This window comes from Neodiprion lecontei, chromosome 5, assembly GCF_021901455.1.
Source record: "Neodiprion lecontei isolate iyNeoLeco1 chromosome 5, iyNeoLeco1.1, whole genome shotgun sequence".
Taxonomy (NCBI): Eukaryota; Metazoa; Arthropoda; class Insecta; order Hymenoptera; family Diprionidae; genus Neodiprion; species Neodiprion lecontei.
In genome coordinates this window covers 8246019-8269341 of record NC_060264.1, presented here as the reverse complement: position 1 = coordinate 8269341, position 23323 = coordinate 8246019, and the positions used below count along the sequence as shown (strand labels likewise).

Below are 23323 nucleotides of genomic sequence, written 5' to 3'. Positions count from 1 at the left end.
AAAACTTGTACGTTGATACCGATAAATTCTGAAAAAGTATAGAAGGCAGCAAAACCATGAGGCTGAACTTAGTAACGTTAGCATAACGATACATCGGAAAAAAATCATTACTGTGCAATTTTCGAATGAATTTCAACGAGTCGGCGCTGCAAAATATGAGGTTTACTAAATTTCAGACATTTCTAAAGATGCGAAGTAACGATTTTTCCTCGCATTTTTACTAAACATGCATCGCTACAGTAACATTATTAACATCATCCTCGTGCATAAGCGGGGGAACGGTGACCGTGATATTTGAAATTCATTCTAGTCATTACGCCGCGCGAGGGGAGCGAAGGTCTGAAGTTGGCAGCGCCTCTGTCCGTTGAATCGGTAACCGCGCGAGTAAACAGTGACGATCGGCGAACCGTACATTGCATTCATACATACGAATACGCATGTGTGTCATACCTGCCTCTGCGCACATTCGACAATTTGAAGTGGGAGTTTAGAATTTTAGAACGAGTGAAACCTGCAGGCACCTGTTACTTGGGGGGGAAAAAAACTTTCCAATAGCCAAAGGTACGACTTTACGACTTAGGATAATTTGGAGATACACAATTAAGATCTACGCACCGTTGCTGGCAGTATATGATATAATAACCGACGACATTATGTCTGCAACGAGGATTTGATGATCAGGAGAAAACTACATCACCCGGTGGAATTCCGTGTACGTATTAAAGTATAACTTTTACTTACTTCTCTGGTTGATATTCAAGTTATAATCAGCGACTTTTCCTCTCTGTGTCTGCAGCGTGTATTGTAATAAATAATATCCAGTGACGAAAAAAAAGGGAACTAAGAAATTTCTTACTCGGTGCCCTGCCTCGCGTCTCGTCAGTTGCTCCCGCGACTCCAGCTTGATAACAAGTCTGCTGTTGTTGGTCGCTACGCACGAGGAGCGAAATTATAATAGAGTTTCGAAACACTTCGACACCTGGGTTACGACGTCATTTTTTCAACTCTTCCATAAACATACTATCGAGAATCATGGTCGCGTTGGTATCGACACTGAAAGCTGCGCCGTCGTTCTACAATTTCGCCGTAATTGCGGTGCGAAAATTGTCAACAAAAATGCAGTTGAATCCGAAGGAGGATTCAAGGGAAATATTGATCAAGTACCTCGATGGCAAAGACACCGGTATTGCTGTCCTTGGACTAAATCGTCCAGAGAACAGGAATGCGTTTGGAAAGAATCTAGTCACTCAATTCTACGATTCGTTGGCTACTATTAGAGAGGACAGCAACGTCAGGACGGTGATAATACGGAGCATGGTACCGAAGGTGTTTTGCGCGGGTGCAGACCTAAGGGAAAGAGCTCAGATGCAACCCCAAGAGGTGACGGACTTCGTGACTTCGCTGCGTAAGCTCATGAATACCGTCGAGTCCCTGCCGACTCCTGTGATATCTGCAATCGATGGCGTTGCCCTTGGCGGAGGCCTGGAGCTGGCGTTAGCATGTGATATTAGAACAGCAGCTAACGAGGCAAAAATGGGTCTCGTAGAGACAAAATTGGCCATTATTCCTGGTGCTGGGGGAACACAGAGACTCCCTAGGATAGTCGGCCCTGCCGTAGCAAAGGAGCTCATTTTCACTGGGAAAATTCTTGACGGAGAAGAGGCACATCAGATTGGGATTGTGAACCATGTCGTACCCCAGAATATGGATGGAGATGCTGCTTATCAGGCTGCTCTTTCTATCGCCAGGGAAATTCTGCCTAACGGACCAATCGGCGTTAGGTGAGAACTAATGATTAGTTTTCAGACTGTCCATTCATGCTTGGATCATGAAAATTCATGCATCGAATACTAAATTTTTAGCAGTTCTAAAAATACTAAAACCCCAAAGATATCCTTTAATTTATGTTACTCAGTGTAATAATACGATAAATGTTCTGGAATTTCACTTCCGTTGTGAAGTTTTTTCAATTTTTCTTTATATTTTCTCTATCGTTTAAAGCTTTTCGTTTACAATTATTCACTGGATTTTCTTATGCTATCTTATGACTGCATTATGATAGTCAATTAAAAAGAAGTTTTCTTTCTTATATCATGCACTGCTTTTACATTTTCACTGCTTTACTGCAAGATAATAATAATCACAAGCACAAAGCAAGCAGACGACAAATCATTTTGTACATAAGATTTGCCGCTAAGCATTATACTTTCATTTCTATCTATTAAAATGTTTCCATCGCAAATTAAACGCTGATTCATGACAATATTCATGCAAACTTGTCTCTAACTGCGTTCATTTACTTGCCGAGCTCATCACTGGCCTGTTCACGCTCCACACTTACGTTAGTACTTGCATGTAAATGTTTGACCTTTGCCTCTTGAAGCAAGCAGCACCCGCGTGTCTTTTCTTTAAAGACTGCTGCTCTGAGCTTAAAAAAGTGCACGCAACAACGGAAGTCAGTGATCTTCAGTTACTCTGTATCTCCTATTACACTTTGAAAATGTACTTTTGTCTTATCTTTCTTGTCAATTTTTACACACTAGTAATAAATATATTCATTATCTGTTGAGTTATATGCTAATACTATTTGTGCCACAATCATATACAACTATTCACTTTTCAAAAGAATTATTTATGTTTTAGAGTAACTGGAGACTTACTTTTTTTTTACAAACGGCAACTAACTGACAAATACGAAAGTACATGTATTGCTTGATCAAATATCTGTGGGCTCAAATATTGCATAAACCCATCTTTTACATGTGTGTATACATTTGTAAAAGGTTACTCAAGGGCAAATCAACATGGAGATAACGTTATGTAATCAATATATACACAGCTGCTGCCCATTTAATATACTGTACATTTGACATCACACACAATTTCGATGCAATGGAAAATTTAGGATTTATTATCTGTAACTCTGTCACAGCGACCTACATTTTCAAATTCAGAATCATATCATTTGTTTAATCAATCAAAGATATTGTTTATTGGTTCAGAACGTCAATTACACATTCTTATAAGCATGACTGTACAAGTTTTATGTATATTTAATGCATTCGACAACGAGTGGGACAAAAAAAAAGTAAAAGGGAAAGTTGCTAATCCAAACCAGCGCTTGATTGGTCAGGAATTATTGTAGAAGATTTAAACTGTGCAAACATTGCTTATCTTTCGTCTTGTCATGTAATTTTGGCTTCAGATTTCCGTAATATTGGCTTTAAGACTTTTGCTCACGTGAGGGAAAGCAGGGTAAAATTTTTAGCCTGTGTACTTATCTCTTCGTTCATATCTCTTGCCACAATTCTGCCATATTATTTCTCCAGATCACGCAATCGTGCAAAATTTATCTTATCAAAACCAAAAGCAATCCGAATAGGAGAGTTTCGCGGGCTTTGGTAGTATCGAAGTAAATATCATTATATTCAATGAACTGATTCATATCTATTCTGTTTGATTCTAGGTTAGCCAAAGTAGCAATAAGTCAAGGTGTTGAAGTTCCACTGGAAGACGGATTCGAGATAGAGAAGAAGTGCTACACGCAGCTTTTGGAAACGGAAGATCGTTTAGAAGGGCTTGCTGCATTTAAGGCGAAGCGTGTTCCAGTCTACAAAGGCATCTGATTCTGATTATTGTTTTACACTTTTAATAAGCTGAGATACGCTCTGTGCTGATAACGTGAGTTTTTATCAGTAGTCTTGCTTACTCGTCCTCGTTACAATAATCATATTACGAAAAATAGCAGTTTTTCATTTACAAAAATTCAGTTCTACAACCCTAGCACTAGCGGGCCATTGAAAGCATGAAAATGAAGTCACGAAACAGGGAATAATCACTCCTGTTATCAGAAGTAATCTGTCAGTGATACGAACTCGTACCAGGCATTTGTGCCAACTTAATTGGAAAGATAAATGACTAATCCAAATATGGGCTACAGTAATCAGTTACCAGTGATTTTTTCTTGTTTATAAGTGCGTATTTGCTTGAGCAAGTTAAAAAAAGAAAGTTATTGAGTCTTCCAATTGCATATTTAACGGCTGGATAATAATCAGTACAGCAGCCATCAAAGTTGATTATATTTTATTATATATTGTTATGAATATCAAGTATAACTTGAAATATTTTATACGATGTTAAAAAGAAAAATTGAAAAAGTATATATACCTATAGTTATTTTAATTTAAATCTTAGAATTCACAGAATTAATCGCAATATGTTTCTAAGTTTTAGAGATCTCTTATATCTCTCTATATAATCTTAAATTTTATAAAGTTTTTTTGTTCTTTTCGTCTTTCATTGTAATCTTTGCTCACCTTAAAATTTCCCTGTTAAAGAATGAAAATTGTTGCATTTGACTCTTGTTTTGTATCTAAAAGTTGAAGTTTATCTGTCCGCATGTGATATGCAACCGATTATCAGCATGATTCAATGTAGCGATAATAACAGTTCTCTTTTGTAATACTTTTTTACAGGCAAGAAAAACACTACGTAAGATAACATTTGATACAAATCCAATGCAATTACAGTTCAAAATAAACCATTCGTCACTATTGTCCAGTACGTTATCAACTTAACGCAAATATTTACACTGCTATATTATCATGTCTCTTTGCAGTGTAGGAGCAATGACAACAGGACTTTAACGTGAGCAAAGAAAGTATAATTCATTAAATAATAAGTAATTTAGCTTGTCATGTTTGGAGCTTATATGTTTCAAAACTTAATAAGCATAACGGAATGAGGGACAGGGGCATTTTTTGATACGTTCTTAGGATTATCTATCATATCAAAACCGCTATTGTTGGAGCATGTTAAATTTGTGTATTTTTATAACATATTGTACACCATCTCTAGAAGAGAAGTTTTTATTATCAGACACTGCAGATGAGTGAAGTCATAAGGTATAGTATATATATATGTGTGTGTATTATATATATATATATATAATATACATATACATATATTCTTTCTAAGAAATTAAATATTTTATTGTACATATTTTTACACGTAATATACGTATACCTATAATGACACTGTTCAATAATGATAATAAATTAATCAATTGAAAATGATGAGCAAACTTGTTTTGGCGATTGCGATTTTTATTACAATACTTGCGAACAATACAATGTATATGTGTAATTCACCACAGTAACAATACATCCAGAAGAGCTGCACTTCCTTACTCAATAGTATTCATACGTATTGGTTACAATAAATATGAAACTTCAATTACTTGCTTGAGGCACATATTCATTTCGACTGTTACTAACAAGTTTTTCTATTTCTAGGATTTGCACATTATGGATGCTTTCGTTCGTATCACTACATTGTAAGACAAAACACCTAGAAGGAACAACTAAGGGTATGTTTCAATAACAGAATATTCGTCAAGTACTGCAATCTTTTATCAAGTACATTCAAATCTTTTATTTTCTACCCGTGAGCTCATTTATAGTTTCTGTACATTATACATATAAATATTTTACAAACTTCATAACTGCGTAATGGAGTCAATTTGAATGAAAACAAAGTTATACATCATTAAATCTATTTTAAAATGATTAAATTACAACACGTTGTATTTACATACCTACATATTTTCAAACATTACGATTACACCCTTGAAATATTGAAATATCGTTACAATCAATTTCCACTAGGAATTTGAAACCACACTTAGATTGAAACTCGTTAAAGACATTGCATTGGAACAGGAAGCTGACCCTTGGACTGTTTTTCCTTCACAAGAGCCATCAACATCTTGACCTGCCTGATGGTATCCTCAGGACTAGTGACTCGATGACCAATTGTAAGATCACTCTCATAAATTTCATGGTCGTTGCCACCCGCTTCAGTTTTGTCACCGAAGAAATGAATCTCCTCATATCCCTCAATGTACTTCAAACAGTAAGTCTTATCCCACCCATTTGGAAAAATATCTATAGATATCTGGCCACCTACAAGAAAAAATTTTTCATATTTTTCATCACATTTATCATATTTTTATATTCGAAAGTTAGAACGATTACCCTAAAAATTGTAAGAATAAAAAAAGAAAAGAAATACTAAAATCGTAAACAAAAGCTTATATATCAATTTTCGGTTTGAAATCTCTATAATAGTTAAATATCTAATAAATTTATTCGATTTCACTCCATGATTACTTTGTTAGAAAAATGATACAGATTTTTTCCAGGTTAGTAAATTTAGTATTCCTGTTTTTCAATCAAAATCAATATCAGTGCAGTCTTGAAAAATTCAATATGCACCAATACCAGTACGATGAAAGAAAATTGTCATAGCGAGTTTATAGAGAGTAATCTCTTCTCAACAAAATAAGCCATCATAGAGTGGAATCGAACAAACCAATTACATTTTTAATCATGTTAAAGTGATTTGAAATGAAGAGTCAATATCTAGAATGTGGTTCATAATTTTAGTATATCTTTTCCTGTATTTGAAGGGAAATGTGTTCAGCTTAGGAATATGTGAATTTGATTAATCTCGAATGTGTGACTATCTCGTAATAAAATGAGCAAAAAGTATTTAATCTTGACTCTTCAACTTCCTTAAATACATAAGAAGTTGTGAATGTCGACACAAAAAAGAAAAATATGTCAAAAATAAGGATAAGTACCTATACTAAAGGTGAGTGGCAGGTGAGCAAACTCTTTTTTTAAGGCCTGAACAAATTTTGGTCGAATTAGATTTTCTTTGTCATATTCATTGAACGCGTTGCGCTCATCTCTGCTGCAGTTCCGCCCTATAGGCGAGACATTTATCAAGCCAGACCGAAACTCTATGAAAGTACCACGTTTGACTGGTATTTTGAGGTCTGCAATATATCGTAGACAGAAATTTAATAACTCCTGTAACTGATCTTCTCCAAGCGCATCTAAGATTGTCTGAAAAGAAAGAGATAAAGAAATAACTGTTAATCCAAATTGTAAGTAAAAAACATTAGGAGTAATTGATTGAAAGTATCTTGTTTGTCAACTTTCAATTCTCTTTCATTTACCTCGGTAGCGATCTGCTTTCCATCACGGTAGGCAATCAGCCCATTCTCAGCAAACACATATTTGAAATTATTCACAACGTCGCTTCCTCCCATCTGCTCTAAAATCTTCACCAAATCAGAACCACCAACAAGGGCAATATCAAATTCTTTTCTCACTGTTTGCAGCAAAAACTTTTCCATATCTGGTTTAACAACCTGGAAAAAACGGTTTGGCATTCAAGCATTACAAAGAGGGCATCTCAGACAAAGAAACGAAAAAAAAATTTGGCTTATAGATTATTTGTAATGGTAGCTCTTGAACCGCTTTTTTTATCAATTCCACGATCGGCTATAGAAGGGGAACATCGATCATCAGTGTTGATAAAATGTTGAAATTGCAAGACACATATGCATTTTCCAAAACGATTCAATTGTTGAATTTACGTGCTAATATAGATGGAAAAAAAATTAATATAAATTTTCGTTATTTAATATTAGGTAGCACCTTGACTAATGATATTTCAATTTCATTACTTCAGTAGAAAATAAATGATTCTCTATTTTTTATGCGACCAAACAAAGATGATGAAATCATTGAAGAAAAACCATCAGAAATAGAATTTTGAATTCGACCTTTTAAGTACTTTGATTTTAGTATTTCTGAAGAAAAAGCATTTGTTCTGAATTCCATTTCAAGACTCAAGTACTTTTTGTCGTTGAAAAATAGCATCAGCTTTCTATTTGCAGTCATCTGAATATTAGATTAATATTATTTTTCACGATGTAACTGGAATTCCCTAGTTTTTTTCCTGAAGATGTTCAGCATGTTTGCTAAGTATGGCAATAATGGAAAGTACCCATACCTGACGCGGAGTAGTCAGTGTTCCATCAACGTCGAACAAACAGATGATCTTTTTATTAGCCATAGTGTAAAAACGGTGGATAAAATTCTGAAAGTTGAATAAAACAATTAATATATGTAGTAATGTAAAGATAATGAACTTTGCGAGGCTCACACAGTTTGATGTGATAAGTTTTTACTGCAATTTCTCGTACAAACGATAACTTGAACAGGTCAAATAAATTTTTCGAAAATAACAATAACAATAAACCTGAATTCAAATTGAAAAAAACCTGCCGATTGAAGGAACGAATTAATATAGAGTTTGAGAACATCGAAATACCCTCTGCTCGAATCTTGTGGTGTTTCTAGAATGCCTTTCACTAAACAAGAGTAAAAAGATAATGTGGAGAAAAGGGAGGCGAGGCGTTGCTCAGCCGGCGTGTCAAGTATGACCACCGGATCCGTAGTAGACTAGTTATCAATACGTGTCAGGCGTACCTTGAGGTGTCGTCGACCGCAACGAGCGTGAAAACTCACGATGTGTTATAATTGTCAAACCGGTGCTCGCATCCAGTACGTAAATACAGTTTGCGTTTGATCAGTCGGAAACAGTTTACATACGTACACCAACGTTTTAGTACCACGTAGGCACTCGTCTCCTCTCTTTTTGTGCCGAACGGCTATCCCACAAATTCGTATCTCGCGTCCCGTTCTATTCCTTGGTTTCGGAGTGCCACGAACCTGCAGTTCCGCAGTTAACGTCACGCGTTAACACGTGGGTAAAGGCGATATAGGTATACATGCAGGAAGAGGTTTCTCTCTGCATGAAGATGCCACGCGGGAAGATTCTCATCGTTGCTGCTGCTTCACTTCTGGCTTCCCTGATTTTACCTGAGCTTGCATACGCAGATGCGAATCCAACATCCCCTAGGTCACCCAGGAATGTGCTGTTGCTTTTAGGTGAATGACCTACTTTTACTTAGATTGTATGTAGTGTACAGTTGACTGTTTTTTGTGATTTATGGAATTGCGTATTAACCGAGTTCGATCGATAAAGAAGCTAGCGAATCGCTAACATCGCTTCTTATGGCCTCAAGCCTACTTACCCGTCGAGAACTGGTCACCAAATTTGCCCAAGTGTAACCGTCTTTAAATTCTTCCGTCGATAAATTGTTCCAAACTCAATCAATGGGTGCAACAATCAAATTTTTACGATTTTAGGCGTATATGGATTATACGTTGTTGGAAAAAAGAACGCTTTTTATCGGCTGATTTGTTATGTGGCAAACCAATCAGATGCTACGCTTTCTGTTACGTCAAACCGCTTGTTTCGTCTTTCGAACTTATCTTTCGGCGGCAATTTCTTTTGTTTTTTACAGCGACTCAATTTTTGATCTCAAATTAGAAAACAATATTAAAATAGATTTATAATAATTTAGATATTTTCTAACGCGAGATTTTCTATTTTGTGCCGTATTATTTATAGTAATTATTGAGTATTAAGTTACAAAATCCTTGGTTGAATCCATATTAAAAAATTGTAAACAATCTATGTGTGCATTGACTGTTAGAAGGACTAAATATGTCAAACGAAAGTTCAAAGTTTAAGCTTTCAAACGTGATCCAAGCTCATTATAAAAACATGTTTACAATATTAAAATTGACAGAATTCTGTTTATCACGTTAATTTATTCCAGCTGTATTCAATTAATTAATCAGTAGATTAAATCTAATTGTATTTTCGTTGAGGCAAAACTACTAGGGAGCTTATTTATTATAATACTTTTATTTGGTAAATTTGGTGGCATATTTGTAATAACGAAAAACTATTTCTTGAGGTAAACTAGATATTACTGAACCATACATTTTTTTTGACACAATGTTTTGTTCGATTAAAGTCGTATGTGAAATTATTTCTTATATGCAGATAAATTATGGCATAATTTTCTGTATCTCACTCTGGTCACTGAATACGCTAGTTCATCAATAATTCAACGCATGTATTTATATTTTTTCCAGCTGACGATGGAGGTTTTGAAATGCGATCGTACAGAAACAAAGTTTGTCAATCTCCCAATCTGGATATTCTGGCGAAGAATGGATTGATTTTCAACAATGCTTACACGTCAGTAAGCAGTTGTTCACCAAGGTACAGATCTCTTTTACACATTGACATCTTTTCCAATTCTTAACTAGGTGCAATCCTTAGTTAAATCCCTAGTTAAATCAATGCAGTGTAACATTAATTACATTATTCGCAGTTAAAATTCTTTCATACATTCAAATCAATGTGTGTTTTTCAATTATTGAAGCCGTGCCGCACTCCTCACCGGACTTCCAAGCCATACAAATGGGATGTATGGGCTTCACCAAGGTGTACATCATTTCAATTCCTTTGACGATGTAAAGAGCCTACCTAAAATCTTGGGTCAAAATAACATTAAAACAGGTAAAGGATTTGCTGGTAGTTTTCATAACTTTGAATCAAAGGTTCACGAAAATTTTACACATCATTTTTAAATCAAGGTTAAATTATTATTGTGTTGTGAGATAATAATTTTCGTAACACTAGGAATTATTGGCAAGAAGCACGTCGGACCCAGCAACGTTTATCCATTCGATTTTTCACACACGGAAGAGAACCATTCAATTCTTCAAGTTGGAAGGAACATAACTAAAATCAAGCTCCTTGTTCGGGAATTTCTGTCTGTTAATAAAACCAAGTGAGAACCTTAATGATTATCTTTAGGTATGAAATAATCGACAGATTAATTTCTGTCACATGTCAAATATTGTAATGATTTTCACAGACCCTTCTTCCTCTACGTTGCTTTTCATGATCCCCATCGCTGTGGCCACACGCACCCTGAGTACGGCAATTTTTGTGAAAAATTTGGAAACGGTGAACAGGGAATGGGCACTATTCCTGATTGGAATCCTATTTACTACCAGTGGAAACAAGTTCAGTTACCTTACTTCGTCCAAGATACCGAAGCTGCTCGTCGTGACTTAGCTGCACAGTATACAACAATTTCGAGACTTGATCAAGGTGTCCCTTAGTAATTCCGTTGTAATATTAAATCATTATACTTCTTGAAGTTCAATACTGAATATTATTTGATAGGAGTGGGACTGGTACTGAAGGAGCTTGAGGATGCTGGTTTTAAAGATGACACACTTGTTATTTATACCTCTGATAATGGTATTCCCTTTCCTAGTGGCCGGACTAATCTGTACGATCCAGGTAAATTTTTTAACGCTGCAACGCAAACCTGCTGATACCCCAACAAATGCGTATCGGATTTAGGCAATTATGAATTTTGCATCATTTTAATGGTACAGGCATGGCAGAGCCGATGATGATATCATCCCCATATCACAAGCAACGTAGAAATCAAGTAACTTACAGCATGACCTCACTACTTGATATCGTACCAACTGTACTAGACTGGTTCAATATTTCTGACACAACACAATTTGACGACAACAATGTATCACCTCGAATCTCACGCACCGGAAAATCTCTTCTTCCTCTACTCAGTCAAGGTAAATCATTAAAAAAGATCATCGCTAATTGTGTAAGAAAAAATTGAATAACTTTAAGCTGGGGCTCAATATGTATTTTTTTATATAATAGCACAAGCTGTTTATCGTGAAACATTGTGACATGATGAAATTGTGGTTTTTCTAGAGCCTCTCGAAAATGATACAGCTGTCTTTGCAAGTCATACGCATCACGAAATCACCATGTACTATCCAATGCGAGCAATCAGAACAAAGCGACATAAGCTTATCCATAATCTTAATTACAAGATGCCATTCCCAATTGATCAAGATTTTTATATATCGCCATCGTTTCAGGTAATTAAATTTTTCAGCAAAGTAAAAATCTGAATTCTCTACTCTAACTTTCTCAGAATTATATTTTGAATGTGATGTCTGAACTATATAATCATATAGTTTTTCATTTTGAAATTTACCTCTGGCTTACGCCTCTTTAACATGTCATTTAATAATTATTGTTTTACCTGTTTGTTTACAGTAATATCAATATTTACCTCCTAAAGTTGATTGAAATTAGTGGTACATAAACGAGTATTTAATTTTCCAGGATCTTCTGAACAGAACGCGTAATAAGCAACCAGTACCTTGGTATAAGTCTTTGAAGTCATACTATAACAGACCAGAGTGGGAGTTATATGACCTGAAATATGACCCTGAGGAACTCACTAATATTGCATTCAAACCATCCATGAAGGTACATATTTATCATGAATACTCGTTATTTTCCGTGAAGTACAGAGCATTTGCAGATACAACTATGTTAACAGTTGCTATAATTTTCGACACATTTAATATCATGGAAACGACTAAATTTACTTTTTAACTTTGTGGAAAATAACTTTAAAATATCAATTTTCTAATGTGTAAGTGGTACAGGTCTCAACAAAATTTTTTTTTCTGTATTATTGTTCCTAAATGTAGGGTTAACAATAATTCCTTTTATTATTTCAGTACATAGTTACAAAGTTACAAACCAGATTGTTCAACTGGCAACAAGCCACCCATGACCCCTGGTTATGTGCTCCAAGTGGAGTTCTCGAAGATGCAGGTGCTTACAAAAATAATCCGCAATGCATGCCACTGGATAACTTCAACCAATGATTTATCAAGAGTCTCATACAAAGATAAGTATAACATAAGAAGCTATATAATTTTCACATATTTTTCTGAAATCTTTTTTAATAACAATTAAACATTGCGTTAATTTAGGATATACTGTGATCGATTTAACAATTGTAAGTTAATTATCTTGCCCATACTTTGGTTTAACACTGGGATTCGTAATTCTTAGGAAACAATAACTATACTCATTAACGTTATTGTCGAACCATTTTATATTATTTCCACTACAACAATTCATTCGATATGTGATTGTGACGTAATACACGCAACGTGTATGTATAATATGAACTTAATTATTACCTAAATATTATCTAAGCTTTGCAACAAGTATATATGTTACAATCATCGAGGAATGATAACAGTTTTTTTTAAACACTATATCTAATTGAGGAAAATGCTCTCTAAAAAACGACACATGCTACAAGCAAAGTAAGCTTTGCTTTTTATCAAGAGTAACAATAACATCTATGTTCAAGACTATCAAAGTATAAAGAAAAGATCAAACTTATATAATATTACACAGACAACAACCAAGTTTAAAAAAGAAATGTAATTTTTTCATTGACATTATAAAGGTACGTAGACAATTACAAATACGAGTTAAAATTATTTTAAATTTATCATTAATACGCTTAGCAGCTCTTATTTCTGTCATGTATGTGCTAATGGAATCATCTGATGTCTTATTTTATTGTAATCTTAATCGTCCAGTTTTCTATAGAATCATCATTCGTTATCATTGAATAGACGATTTCAATGGAATCCTAGCTGCGGCAAGTAAAATGGGAGACCAACAAAGACTTTATTTTATCAAAACGTCAAATTTCTCTATTTTCTCTACATACGATGGACTTTTACTGTTTTCTAATTTTCACATTAAGTTATTTATTAATATTTAGAATTTCCTAAAGATTATAAGATTGTAGTCAACTGAGGTAAAGAAATATTCCTGACCTCTCTTTCCCGATGTTTGAGAAGAGCTTCGTTGAGTTGTCGAACATAAGCAGATGACTTATTGGCTGACCTCTCAACCACATTCATTTCTGCAGCAATTTCTTTAATCTAAAATTGCGAATCCACATGTTATGGTTTGAGTCTTTTTATGATTATTGCTTTTATAGTATTGCATGCAATATGGAAGTACGCTCAATAAAGTGTTAGTCTGAATGTAAGTTGACCCGCAAATTTACGAATTTGTTTCAAAGATTTTTTTTATATGCTGAATATAAGTCGAATTTTAGGGAAAAATGATCTGTTATCACACGGGTGTTTGTGTTGTATATTTTACATACATTGCATCATTAAAACTTCAGTCTGTTGTATAAATATCTCAATTTTAATTTGTTTAGACTTCTGACCGATGCTATTTGAAAAATTGTAATTTTGAATTTGGGAGATTTGTGATTTTGTTGGTTAAATTCTACAACAATTGGTTGACAACAAAGTTTTTTCGTCATTATAGCAAATTTCCTCAGCAAAAATCCCTTATTAAGAGGATTTCAAGAGGAAAATTGGCTAACAAAAAACTCCAATTATATTCAGACCAATATGGTACGTAGCAAAATTAAGCTTATACCGATGGTGAGATGAAAATATGATGTTTCATGTGGCAATGAGTGAAGTAAAATAAAAAGTGAGAAGGCATTAAAAAAGATGTTTAATAACAAGGCAGATAATGCAAAAGATTTTTGGTACTAACGTATTGTTTGTATTCCATGAATCTATAGTGCTTCTGATTATTATCGTAGATCTGTTTAACCTGGATCATGAGTACGAGAAAAAAAATAATGCCACCGACCAGTACGATCGAATGCATTTTTCTCGTCCTACGTAATCCCAACATCACATAATTACAGCGTTTCAAAAATTTTCAATTGTTTCGCACCAGAACTCATGATGCTTGGACAATATGTACACATGCGTTATTATTTTTCTTTTCTTTGACATATGTATCACGCGTGCCACGAAAACGCATAGAATAACAATATTTCAAATACTGTCGTAATATTTTCAACAACGTTTCGAGCAGTTTACTTTAAAGCTATTCGGTAATCACTCCCAACTACCGTTTATACATTCTTTATTTGAATGCGCAAAGTAAGCGTAGTTATTTTAGTACTCGATCACGCCCGACTTTTATTCGTAAGTTGCGTCCCACTTGCAACGTTTTGACAGATTATATCCTAGCCTAACTTAAACTAAGCAAACCTAACCTAAGCCAAGCTAACCTAACCCGTTCAATGAAGTCAGTAGTCAGCCCGTTCGAAGACATAACCTATCAAAAAACGGACAACTGGTTCCCGCAGATTCGCGATTCGCTCTGTCTAATTATTGCTGTATTATTCAGCAAGAGGTAGAAGTATTGAGACCAAACCGTAAGTATTTTACCCTCATAGTTACAAAAAATATGCTTTAATTAAATGTCAACAATAAGTTTTAATTCAAGTTTCTATTCAGAAAATGCATTAGTTACAATCTCTTACCGTATTAAATTCAATTAACGTTAAGAAAATGGATGAAAAAGAGAGTAAATCGTATAGAACTATTGACATCTAGATTGATCGTTTATCTTTTCGATTGATACGCAATGTGTGGACAATGACTTCAAAAACTTTTCAAATTCGTTAGGACATAATAGAGGTACTGAGAATGAGCCGTTACGTCGATCTTGCTAAAGTTACAACAAATTATGCAAATCGCATGAATCGTCTGAGCAACAAAATATTTGGAGAAGTGGTCCGAACTACAAATGCACCATCAATGAAGGTCGTTAAGTTGTTCAGTGCAAAGCCTATGAATAAACGGCAAGAGGTCGTCGATTGGTATCCAAGGCATCCCGAAATTGGAAAATTAATGATGAGACTTCGCGAGTATGGTCTATTCAGAGATGAACACGAGGACTTTAAAGATGAGATGAAACGTTTGAGAATTCTACGTGGCAAAGGCAAGCCTGAGAAGGGAGAGAGCAAGAAAATAACATTGTAAGAGTGGATAATTACTCTACTTGTATGGTCTGGAAATATTTTGAAATCTAATAGTAGCATAAAGTTTTTATAAACCGTCTTTGGAAAAAGATAATGGTAAGATGTTGTCAACATTTTGATGCCGTGGATACATAATTATTTTCACCGGTAAAACATTGTTAAATAATCAGAAAATAAAATAGACTACAGTCACAAGATAAAGTGTTGTACAAAACCATCTTGATTGGAAATGCAATGTATGCGATCGCCCGAACAAGTAATCTTCATCTAATGGCATCATAAAGTCTAAATCATACAATTCATCGCCTGTGCTTATTGTTGTGGATTTTCGTATCTCTTTGTCGTGATTTTTTTCAATATTTTTATCTCCTGAATGACTAGACTTGATTTGCACCGCTGGAAATTCAGCCACAGTATCCACTATTCTATTGGCAGTTTCTCTACTTTGGCCAACTTCTTGGTACTGCTTAAAATTATCTTCATCCCTTCGTCTCAGGATATCAAAGGGTATTCCATACTTTGAATTAAGTCTGCTATAGTTGGTATATACTGCGTTTTCTAGTCTGGGAGGAATAACTGGAATTTTTGACAAACTGGAACCTTGTTCATGAATCTCTTTTTCGACGATTTCTGTCCATAGTGGCTTCCAAAGTCTATCAATGGGTTTCTGATCGATGTTCAATCTAAACCTCGACAAGTTTGAATAATTCCAAATGTTAGTGCCAGCCGTCATACTGCCCGGATGTTGATCATGTCTACAGGTATTTTTGTTGGGTTTACCATCATTGTTTCGTTCCTCCATTACTTTATCGTTTAATATTAAATCATTGATCCATGATCTGGAATGTGAAAATGTTTTCCATGGCACATTACGCTGTGTCAAATTTATGGTACTCTCATTTTACCTGAATACACTAAGTCCTAGATAAGTAGGGATCCCAGCGCAGTCCAATGAGAAATTGGACCAAGAGGCAATTCCTAATAAAGTCATCTGCTGATATTGATCTTCGCAGACAACTGGGGATCCAGGATTTCCTGCACATGCTTTTATTCCATCTTCCGCGTCCACAATGGCGCAGAAGACATTGTTATAGCTGGTATTCCCCTTGAGCATGTACATACATACTTCCCAAGAATTAAGAAGCACGTGACTGTACTGGATCGGCTTTGCTAAAACTTTTGTCGATGGAGCGACATAGCTTTGCCATCCAAATATGAAACATGTCTTATAGTAATCATCTAGTCGAATTGGGGACACGTCTAGAAGTTTGACGTTGTCGTCGCACATATCAAATGGTTGTATTAATTTTAGCAGAGCAATATTATGCTCCTTGTCATGTGCCGTTGAGTAAGCTTGGTATTCTGGGAATATGTACGTCGCTTTTACTCCGATCGTTTGTCCTGACTGTGTGCCATTCAGCCCTGTGGCATATAAGGTGATGGACTGTAATTGAATAGAGAAGTCTGAGTATACACTCATTTGTAATCGTTTGCATGAACTTTGGGCATTATAGTGTTAGCAAGTATATCTGAGAAAGGATTCTATAGTTCCAAAGTTCAAATTAATAAACAGTACAAACGTATGTAATACGTACATTTCGGTTGAACTGAACGCATTGCGCAGCTGTAAGAACCCAGTCAGGAGAAACCAGTATTCCACCGCAAGGAATAATTGTTTGAAATTGAATTAGCCAGGGGAATTGGCTACTCTTGGCTCTGGCTGCCCATAAAGAAACTTCCAAAGATTGTTTTCCCCAATTTAATAATATGACAAATAATACTATCAACTTTGACATATTTATTTTGGTAAAAAAAAAGACTACTCTTGACGCTGATTTGTTATATTTTATGCTGGTAATGCTAAACTGAGTTATTTAATGCACAAACACATGAGTAACTTATTACATGATAGGAAAAAATCATTTGCACAAGATCCAGAGGAAAAAAAATAATCACGGTAATTAGCTATAAAAACTGATTTATTGTAAAATGAGTCACAACAATTTTGTTTAATTATGGTATAAATGAAATCGATATAATAAATTCGCACTATTGAAAATTATAACTTTTCTTTACACATCTCTAAAATAGAAACTTTATAATAACGCAGGTAAAGTTAGTAACGTTACCGTTACGAATAATTATATGAAAAGTTACCATTTTAGAGCTTCAGAACAACTCTGAAGGGGTTGAATTTGCAAATATGAGTTTCTTAATGCTCCATTAGGTCGCTGAATTTCACACAACAGTAAAGTTGCAAAATAACGAGTCTTCTTGAAAATGCATCGTTATATTTAGATCAACTTCAATCTCGTTTAAAATGGATGTATAATTACTGGTACAAGATTTTCTTTAGAGAACGTTTTGGTAAGAATATTTTTATTTACAACTATTTATGCGCAAGTATTCTTATAATTCTTCTTTCTCATTCTTTGGTCTGTTTTCATTTTCTTTATTGTTTTTACGAGAATTCTTCTTATTTTTCTTTTGTTCGATTTTAGGTCGTCCAGTTTCACCCTTTTCCTTTAAGCAAGTGTCATCTTGTCCTTTCAATGCCCGATCGGAACACAGATATCTATATAAAAACAATATCACATTATTAAATATGTATTAACAATACAATAAGATAATATTCATTACTACCTATATTAATAAATAGATCTTAGGTTATAGGATAACAGTTTTCCACATTTAGATGTCATAGTTGGCTTGTTTCAGGCAATGCATGTACAACTGTGAATTGCAAATCAGTTTTTAACTAAATTCATTCCCTTTTAATGTAGTCGGAAGTGTATATTTACCGGCTCAATGGAATAATTCCTTGATGTTCAAAATACCATTCCTCAATGTCACCTTCATGATTTTCCAGTAGAGACTCACACTGAGTTTTTAGCGTAGTTATCTCTACTGATGGCTTGTCCCAAAGTTCATATGGTATACCCAAGTCGACCTTTACACCCTTGTCCCTATTATGTAAACAATGATTAATATAATTTTTAAAAAAGACTGATAGTTTAACACGCTACGACCTAATATCACCTTAAAATTTCCATTTGCAATCATATTTCAAAGTTAGTATTCAGTCCAGCTTAGTGAATGTAAAAAATTTCTTGTTTGCATATCTTATATGAAGCTGGAACTCACAGACATTTGTTTATTTGAAGTACAATAAGTTTTCAATGAGGATTCAAATATTCCTAATCATTGATACTTGTGGTTTTAAAGTAAAGTGTTTCAGTTCTTCATTTCGAATTCTGTTTATCGAAGAATAATTTTACACAGTGATTAAGCTACATTTCCACATATTGCATTTTCAACTGTGATAAAATTATATTATAATTCATGTCGTCTAGTATGAGTACCTTATCAGGTAGGTAGGAGTACATTATTAAAAAAATGTAAATCAATAGCGGTATCAGGCTGAAGTTAAGTGAAAACAGAAAGACTTGCCTCTCAAGTTGCAAATATTGCCGAATGTGAGACTTTTAGCTAAATAATTATTCAAAAAAATAGTTGGCTTGTAAGATGACTGAGCACAACTTACAGCTTCATCACGTACAGTTGAAATTGACACTCACTTTGCAGAAATATGAATTTCGTTTGTGGAAATCTGTTAAAATTATCGACAAAACTCGACTGTATGAAAAACAGTTTTTGTGTTTTTCATGAATGGCATCCAAGAAATAGGGAATGAGAAATGTTACAATACTTACTGACAAAATTTGGTAACGGCAACATTGGCTAAACAAAGTGAGTGTCAGATAATAAATAGAAGTAATAAAGGGAAAGTTTACTTTACACTAGACCATGCAGAGTTTTGAAGGTTTGACTCATTCCCTTGGAAAACCTGGTGCTGTCTTCCCTTTCCTTATGAATATTGTATTCGAGTATTCTTTCGCATATTCCCTCGAGAGATTCAACCAATCTCAGTTCTCTGAAAGAAAATGAATTCCAGTTTAGCAGATCACAAAAATACTGAAATAAAACATAAAGAGCAAACCTACGATTTCTTGTATTCTTTCTTCTTCTTTGGAGCCACGTCGTCTACCGAGTAACCTATTTCCAAAACATCTCGAGACTTTCCTGTTTCTTCCAACCGAGCCTCGAGCTCTGTGGCAAGAACTTTGCACACTACAAGAAAAATAGTAAAATGGATAAGTGAGAATATTTGAAGCAATCCAAGAAAGTTAATAAACGGTTTTCATCGTGTTATGAGGTTATTTTAGTTTAGGTTAAGTTACAAACTTCCCAGTGATTATTATTCGATTTCGCCAAAGTGATATCAATGTTTCGAATTCAATGTATTTACCTTCGCATTTATTAGCGTATTTTACACCTTCCTCTTCTTCTGGTCCTCCATAAACGGCGTGCAGTACACAGAGAATCACTACTATTGTCTTGTACATGGTTTTATTCACTTTGTAACAGCGCGTGTTGGACATAAAATGACGAGACGCGACTGAAATATCATTAGAAATTATTCAGTTTATCACATTTTCATATAGCTTATTACTGAGTGAGTTGTTGATTTCGAAATGTTTAAAAAGACCGGCGTACCCGTTTATAACACGGTAGTCCAAATAGGCATGTGAACCACTGCCAGCATCGCATTGAGCGCATTCATATCAAGTGTTCAAACGATTTTTCCTTTGGAGCGGAAGCCATTCATTGGCCAATCCGGTGTTGACACAGTATTCTATATAATATGACAGACAAAACAATTGGGCCACGTTTCGACGAGGGATTGTAAATTCATTCATGGACCATAATCTCTACGAACGATCAGAGAATATGAGATAATCGCGCTCGATGTATTCCATAACATTAATATTCATAATTATTCCAACAACTTTTCGTTTGCTCTCTCGATCTTGAATTTTCGTAGGTATAGAGTCGAAACGCTGTTTTTTGCAACACCTGCATGAAAAGTCCATTTTTATGCACCATTTACAAGCACCGAAAGTAGTCTTTTATACACATGTGCGGGAAAAACTTTCGCGCACTGCTAGCGGTGTGAGAAAAAAATCTTCGCACATTTCCGGCGGTATAAGATAAACTTTCGCACATTGCTAGCGGTGTGCGAAAAAGACGGTCGCGCTTTTATTAAGATTATATTATATATTATTTAAGATAAAAATCCACAGTTGCGCATTTCGCAAACAGCTGCACTAGCGCCACCGACGGAATAGTTTGTCACTCTGCTGTGCTCGGCATCGTTACTGAACAGACATCGTGCCGTGGTTTCGTATAAATATAATCGTATATGTCGGACTTTCCATTACAGGTGTAGCAAAAAATAGAGTTCGATACACGCGTGAAAGCTGGCAATGCCTATCTCGCGTGAATGCGCCACACTCACCCTTCAACTCGTCTACGGGCTCGTGCTGCGCCTTCACGCTTATGCGGGCATTGCAATCTTCGCGCACTCGTATCGAAAAACACTATTTAGCTAGTCGCAAGTGAAGTATCTACGTTGCGGGTAGAGAAGCAGAAATGTTTTTCGAAAAGTGTTCGTATGGAAAAATAATTCGATCAGAGCAACTTTAATACATCACGGATGCGCTAATTTTGAACGCAGTGTCCTGATTTAACAACTTAAAAAGGCGATTGTCGGCGATTTTGTTTTTGATAGGGAGAGATAGAACGGAGCTTCTTAAAACTTCGAGCGTATTTTAACAAGCATTTGAAAGGTACGAGCAAAAATTTTTATCATCCAACTGTTGTAGAACGGCAGCGTTATTAGCTGACCCGTTAACTGAAGAATATATCTTAAGTCAACGGCTCATGAAGTACCTCTAGTCTTCATGCAACGGCTGACCATCGAAGGGCCTAGCCGCTTGAGTCGGAAATCGACAGGAAAGATAAAGTGCGTATATCTTGTCTGTAAAATGTAAAAACTAAAATCATTATACATCATATCATATCATCGTACATCATACATCATACATCATACATCGTACATCATCATACATCATACATAGTATTGAGGTTCGAAACCAAAGTTTGGATGTTCGGATGTTCGTGGGATGTTCAGAAAGTGACGTCACTCAAGATTTTTTTTCTCTTGACGTCATCGATCTATAGTAATCAGCTAGCCGAATTCCTCAGTCTGGAAACAACCGCGCAGTTGAGCGGACGGATGAGAATCGAGCTCCGCAGATTTCGAGTACCGGGTTCTCTACCTCCTGGATCCTGCGCTCCGCGTCGGCTTCCTGGTGCAACTCGAGTTCCAGGACAAACGCTCCGTGGCTTCTGCGCTCCAGGTTCACTACCTGGAGGAACTCGACTTCCAGGACAAGCGCTCCGTAGTTCTCCAGTTTTTCGTAGCACTCCATGGTTCCTGCGCTCAAGGTCCACTACCTAGTGGAGCTCGACTTCCAGGACAAGAGCTCTGTAGTTTTTATGCTCCAGGTCCGCTACCTGGTGAAACTCGACTTCCAGGACAAACGCTCCGTGGTTTCTGCGCTCCTGGTCCACTACTGGGAGAAACTCGACTTCCAGAACAAGCGTTCCGTAGTTCTGGTTTTCCAGGTCCTTGACCCGGTGACTTCAATTTTGACCCTCTGGACTAATTTTCAAGTTTACAAGTTTGATTATTGAAAACGTCGTGTTCTGTGCTAGCAATCCAATATGCATGCTTCAGATAACATTTTGAATCAGAAAAAGAAACGTACGACCAGGATCAACAAATTGCAATTGGTGAGTGGTTGGCACTGTATACATACAGGAATACATGACAATAACTTCGTTCAATTGGAGATAGAATTGCTGTGCCTAGTGTTTCAAATCTGTCAGCACTTAGCTGATTGTTCTGTGGTATTTTTTGACGAAATTAATTGTCATAAAATCACAATACGTTAAACTTACATGCATGTGTAAACGTGATTTGTAGCATTACATAGAAAAAATCTTAATGGCAGATGCGGTTTGCGTCACATGTGCAAAGGCAGTGTTCATTCTGTATACTGTGAAGCGAATACCAGAATTTTTAGGAAATCATCGTGCCCCAGTCTCCCCTACAATTATGTCATTTGGTAAAACACTGACAACGAGTCAGCGAGCGCACGAGCACAAAACCAGTTACACTAGGCATCCGAACCCGAGCGAGCTTTACAGAGCGAGTGTTTTAAAACTAGTTATTTTTAATTCGCGCATCATTCTATTATCGATGTACCAAAATGACCCAAAAAACCGTGATATCCTATTATTTGTCGAGCTCAAACATAAAAGGTAACGATTTTTACCAAGAAATTTCTGAGCGAAAATGAATGTGATTTAACGTTGTTTTATGAGTTATTTAGTTCATCGATGATAAAGCTATATGTCAATTCAAAGTAATTTTAGTTTTTACATTTCAGACAAAATTTACGCACTCCATCTTTCCTAGCAACTCTAGATTCCAGCGGCGAGGCGCTTCAATGTCCAGTTAATAACTTCGCAATTTTGCGACAATTGATGATAAGTAAATTTTTCTTGTGCTGTCCAAATGTGAGTTGCAATACATTCAGAATTTTGAAATGCTTCGTGAGTTATCTCCCATTGAAAAAAAATAACCGACAGTCAGGGTTTCGCTTGAAAATTATCGTATTTGATTGATTTGAAAAAAAAATAGTTGTACTTTTCCCGATCTTTCATATAGCAGCATTTGGAGAACCCGTTTTCCACTTTGAACCGATATGGAAGATATTTTTTCTGCATTATCTGATTTGATTATTGAGCTTCTTTCGGTGTGACTTAAATATTTAGCTATATAATTATTGATTGCTTTCAGTTTTCAATCTTTTGTACACGACGAAAGTACAGAAT

General features: G+C 35.5%; 5 protein-coding genes and 1 long non-coding RNA gene across 11 annotated transcripts; 3 read left to right on the top strand and 3 right to left on the bottom strand.

Annotated features, from left to right (window-relative positions):
* The first annotated feature begins 346 nt into the window (after positions 1–346).
* Positions 347–5928, top strand: LOC107222114 (methylglutaconyl-CoA hydratase, mitochondrial). The gene is made up of 3 exons (XM_046741345.1): positions 347–712; positions 797–1781; positions 3467–5928. Exons 2-3 carry the CDS (start codon positions 1033–1035, stop codon positions 3624–3626), a joined length of 909 nt encoding a protein of 302 aa, XP_046597301.1. The 5' UTR covers positions 347–712; positions 797–1032; the 3' UTR covers positions 3627–5928.
* Positions 5390–9060, bottom strand: LOC107222119 (phosphomannomutase). Of its 5 annotated transcripts, none has more exons than XM_046741348.1 (5): positions 8954–9060; positions 7867–7953; positions 7025–7219; positions 6644–6911; positions 5390–5963 (listed from the first exon to the last, which is right to left on the bottom strand). In XM_046741348.1, exons 2-5 carry the CDS (start codon positions 7927–7929, stop codon positions 5698–5700), a joined length of 792 nt encoding a protein of 263 aa, XP_046597304.1. In that variant the 5' UTR covers positions 7930–7953; positions 8954–9060; the 3' UTR covers positions 5390–5697. The 5 variants fall into 5 exon arrangements, with proteins under 5 accessions (XP_046597304.1, XP_046597303.1, XP_015516832.1 ...); XM_046741347.1 differs by lacking the exon at positions 8954–9060 and adding an exon at positions 8473–8614; XM_015661346.2 differs by lacking the exon at positions 8954–9060 and adding an exon at positions 8346–8487.
* LOC107222118 (N-sulphoglucosamine sulphohydrolase) lies at positions 8648–12923 on the top strand. Its single transcript, XM_015661345.2, has 10 exons — positions 8648–8807; positions 9867–9996; positions 10160–10296; positions 10420–10570; positions 10658–10896; positions 10972–11091; positions 11190–11393; positions 11539–11708; positions 11959–12105; positions 12363–12923. Exons 1-10 carry the CDS (start codon positions 8648–8650, stop codon positions 12510–12512), a joined length of 1608 nt encoding a protein of 535 aa, XP_015516831.1. The 3' UTR covers positions 12513–12923.
* On the bottom strand, positions 12905–14711 carry LOC107222121. The gene is made up of 2 exons (XR_006904645.1): positions 14233–14711; positions 12905–13595 (listed from the first exon to the last, which is right to left on the bottom strand). It is a non-coding gene; the product is annotated as an uncharacterized LOC107222121 (long non-coding RNA).
* Positions 14712–14754: 43 nt separating this feature from the next.
* On the top strand, positions 14755–15718 carry LOC107222120 (28S ribosomal protein S33, mitochondrial). Its single transcript, XM_015661349.2, has 2 exons — positions 14755–14908; positions 15162–15718. Exon 2 carries the CDS (start codon positions 15183–15185, stop codon positions 15516–15518), a length of 336 nt encoding a protein of 111 aa, XP_015516835.1. The 5' UTR covers positions 14755–14908; positions 15162–15182; the 3' UTR covers positions 15519–15718.
* Positions 15719–17478: 1760 nt separating this feature from the next.
* On the bottom strand, positions 17479–20333 carry LOC107222106 (protein canopy 4). Of its 2 annotated transcripts, XM_015661325.2 has the most exons (6): positions 20075–20333; positions 19827–19976; positions 19522–19648; positions 19317–19451; positions 18319–18483; positions 17479–18092 (listed from the first exon to the last, which is right to left on the bottom strand). In XM_015661325.2, exons 2-6 carry the CDS (start codon positions 19957–19959, stop codon positions 17927–17929), a joined length of 726 nt encoding a protein of 241 aa, XP_015516811.1. In that variant the 5' UTR covers positions 19960–19976; positions 20075–20333; the 3' UTR covers positions 17479–17926. The 2 variants fall into 2 exon arrangements, with proteins under 2 accessions (XP_015516811.1, XP_015516810.1); XM_015661324.2 differs by having other exon boundaries at positions 19827–20333.
* Between the last annotated feature and the right edge of the window lie 2990 nt (positions 20334–23323).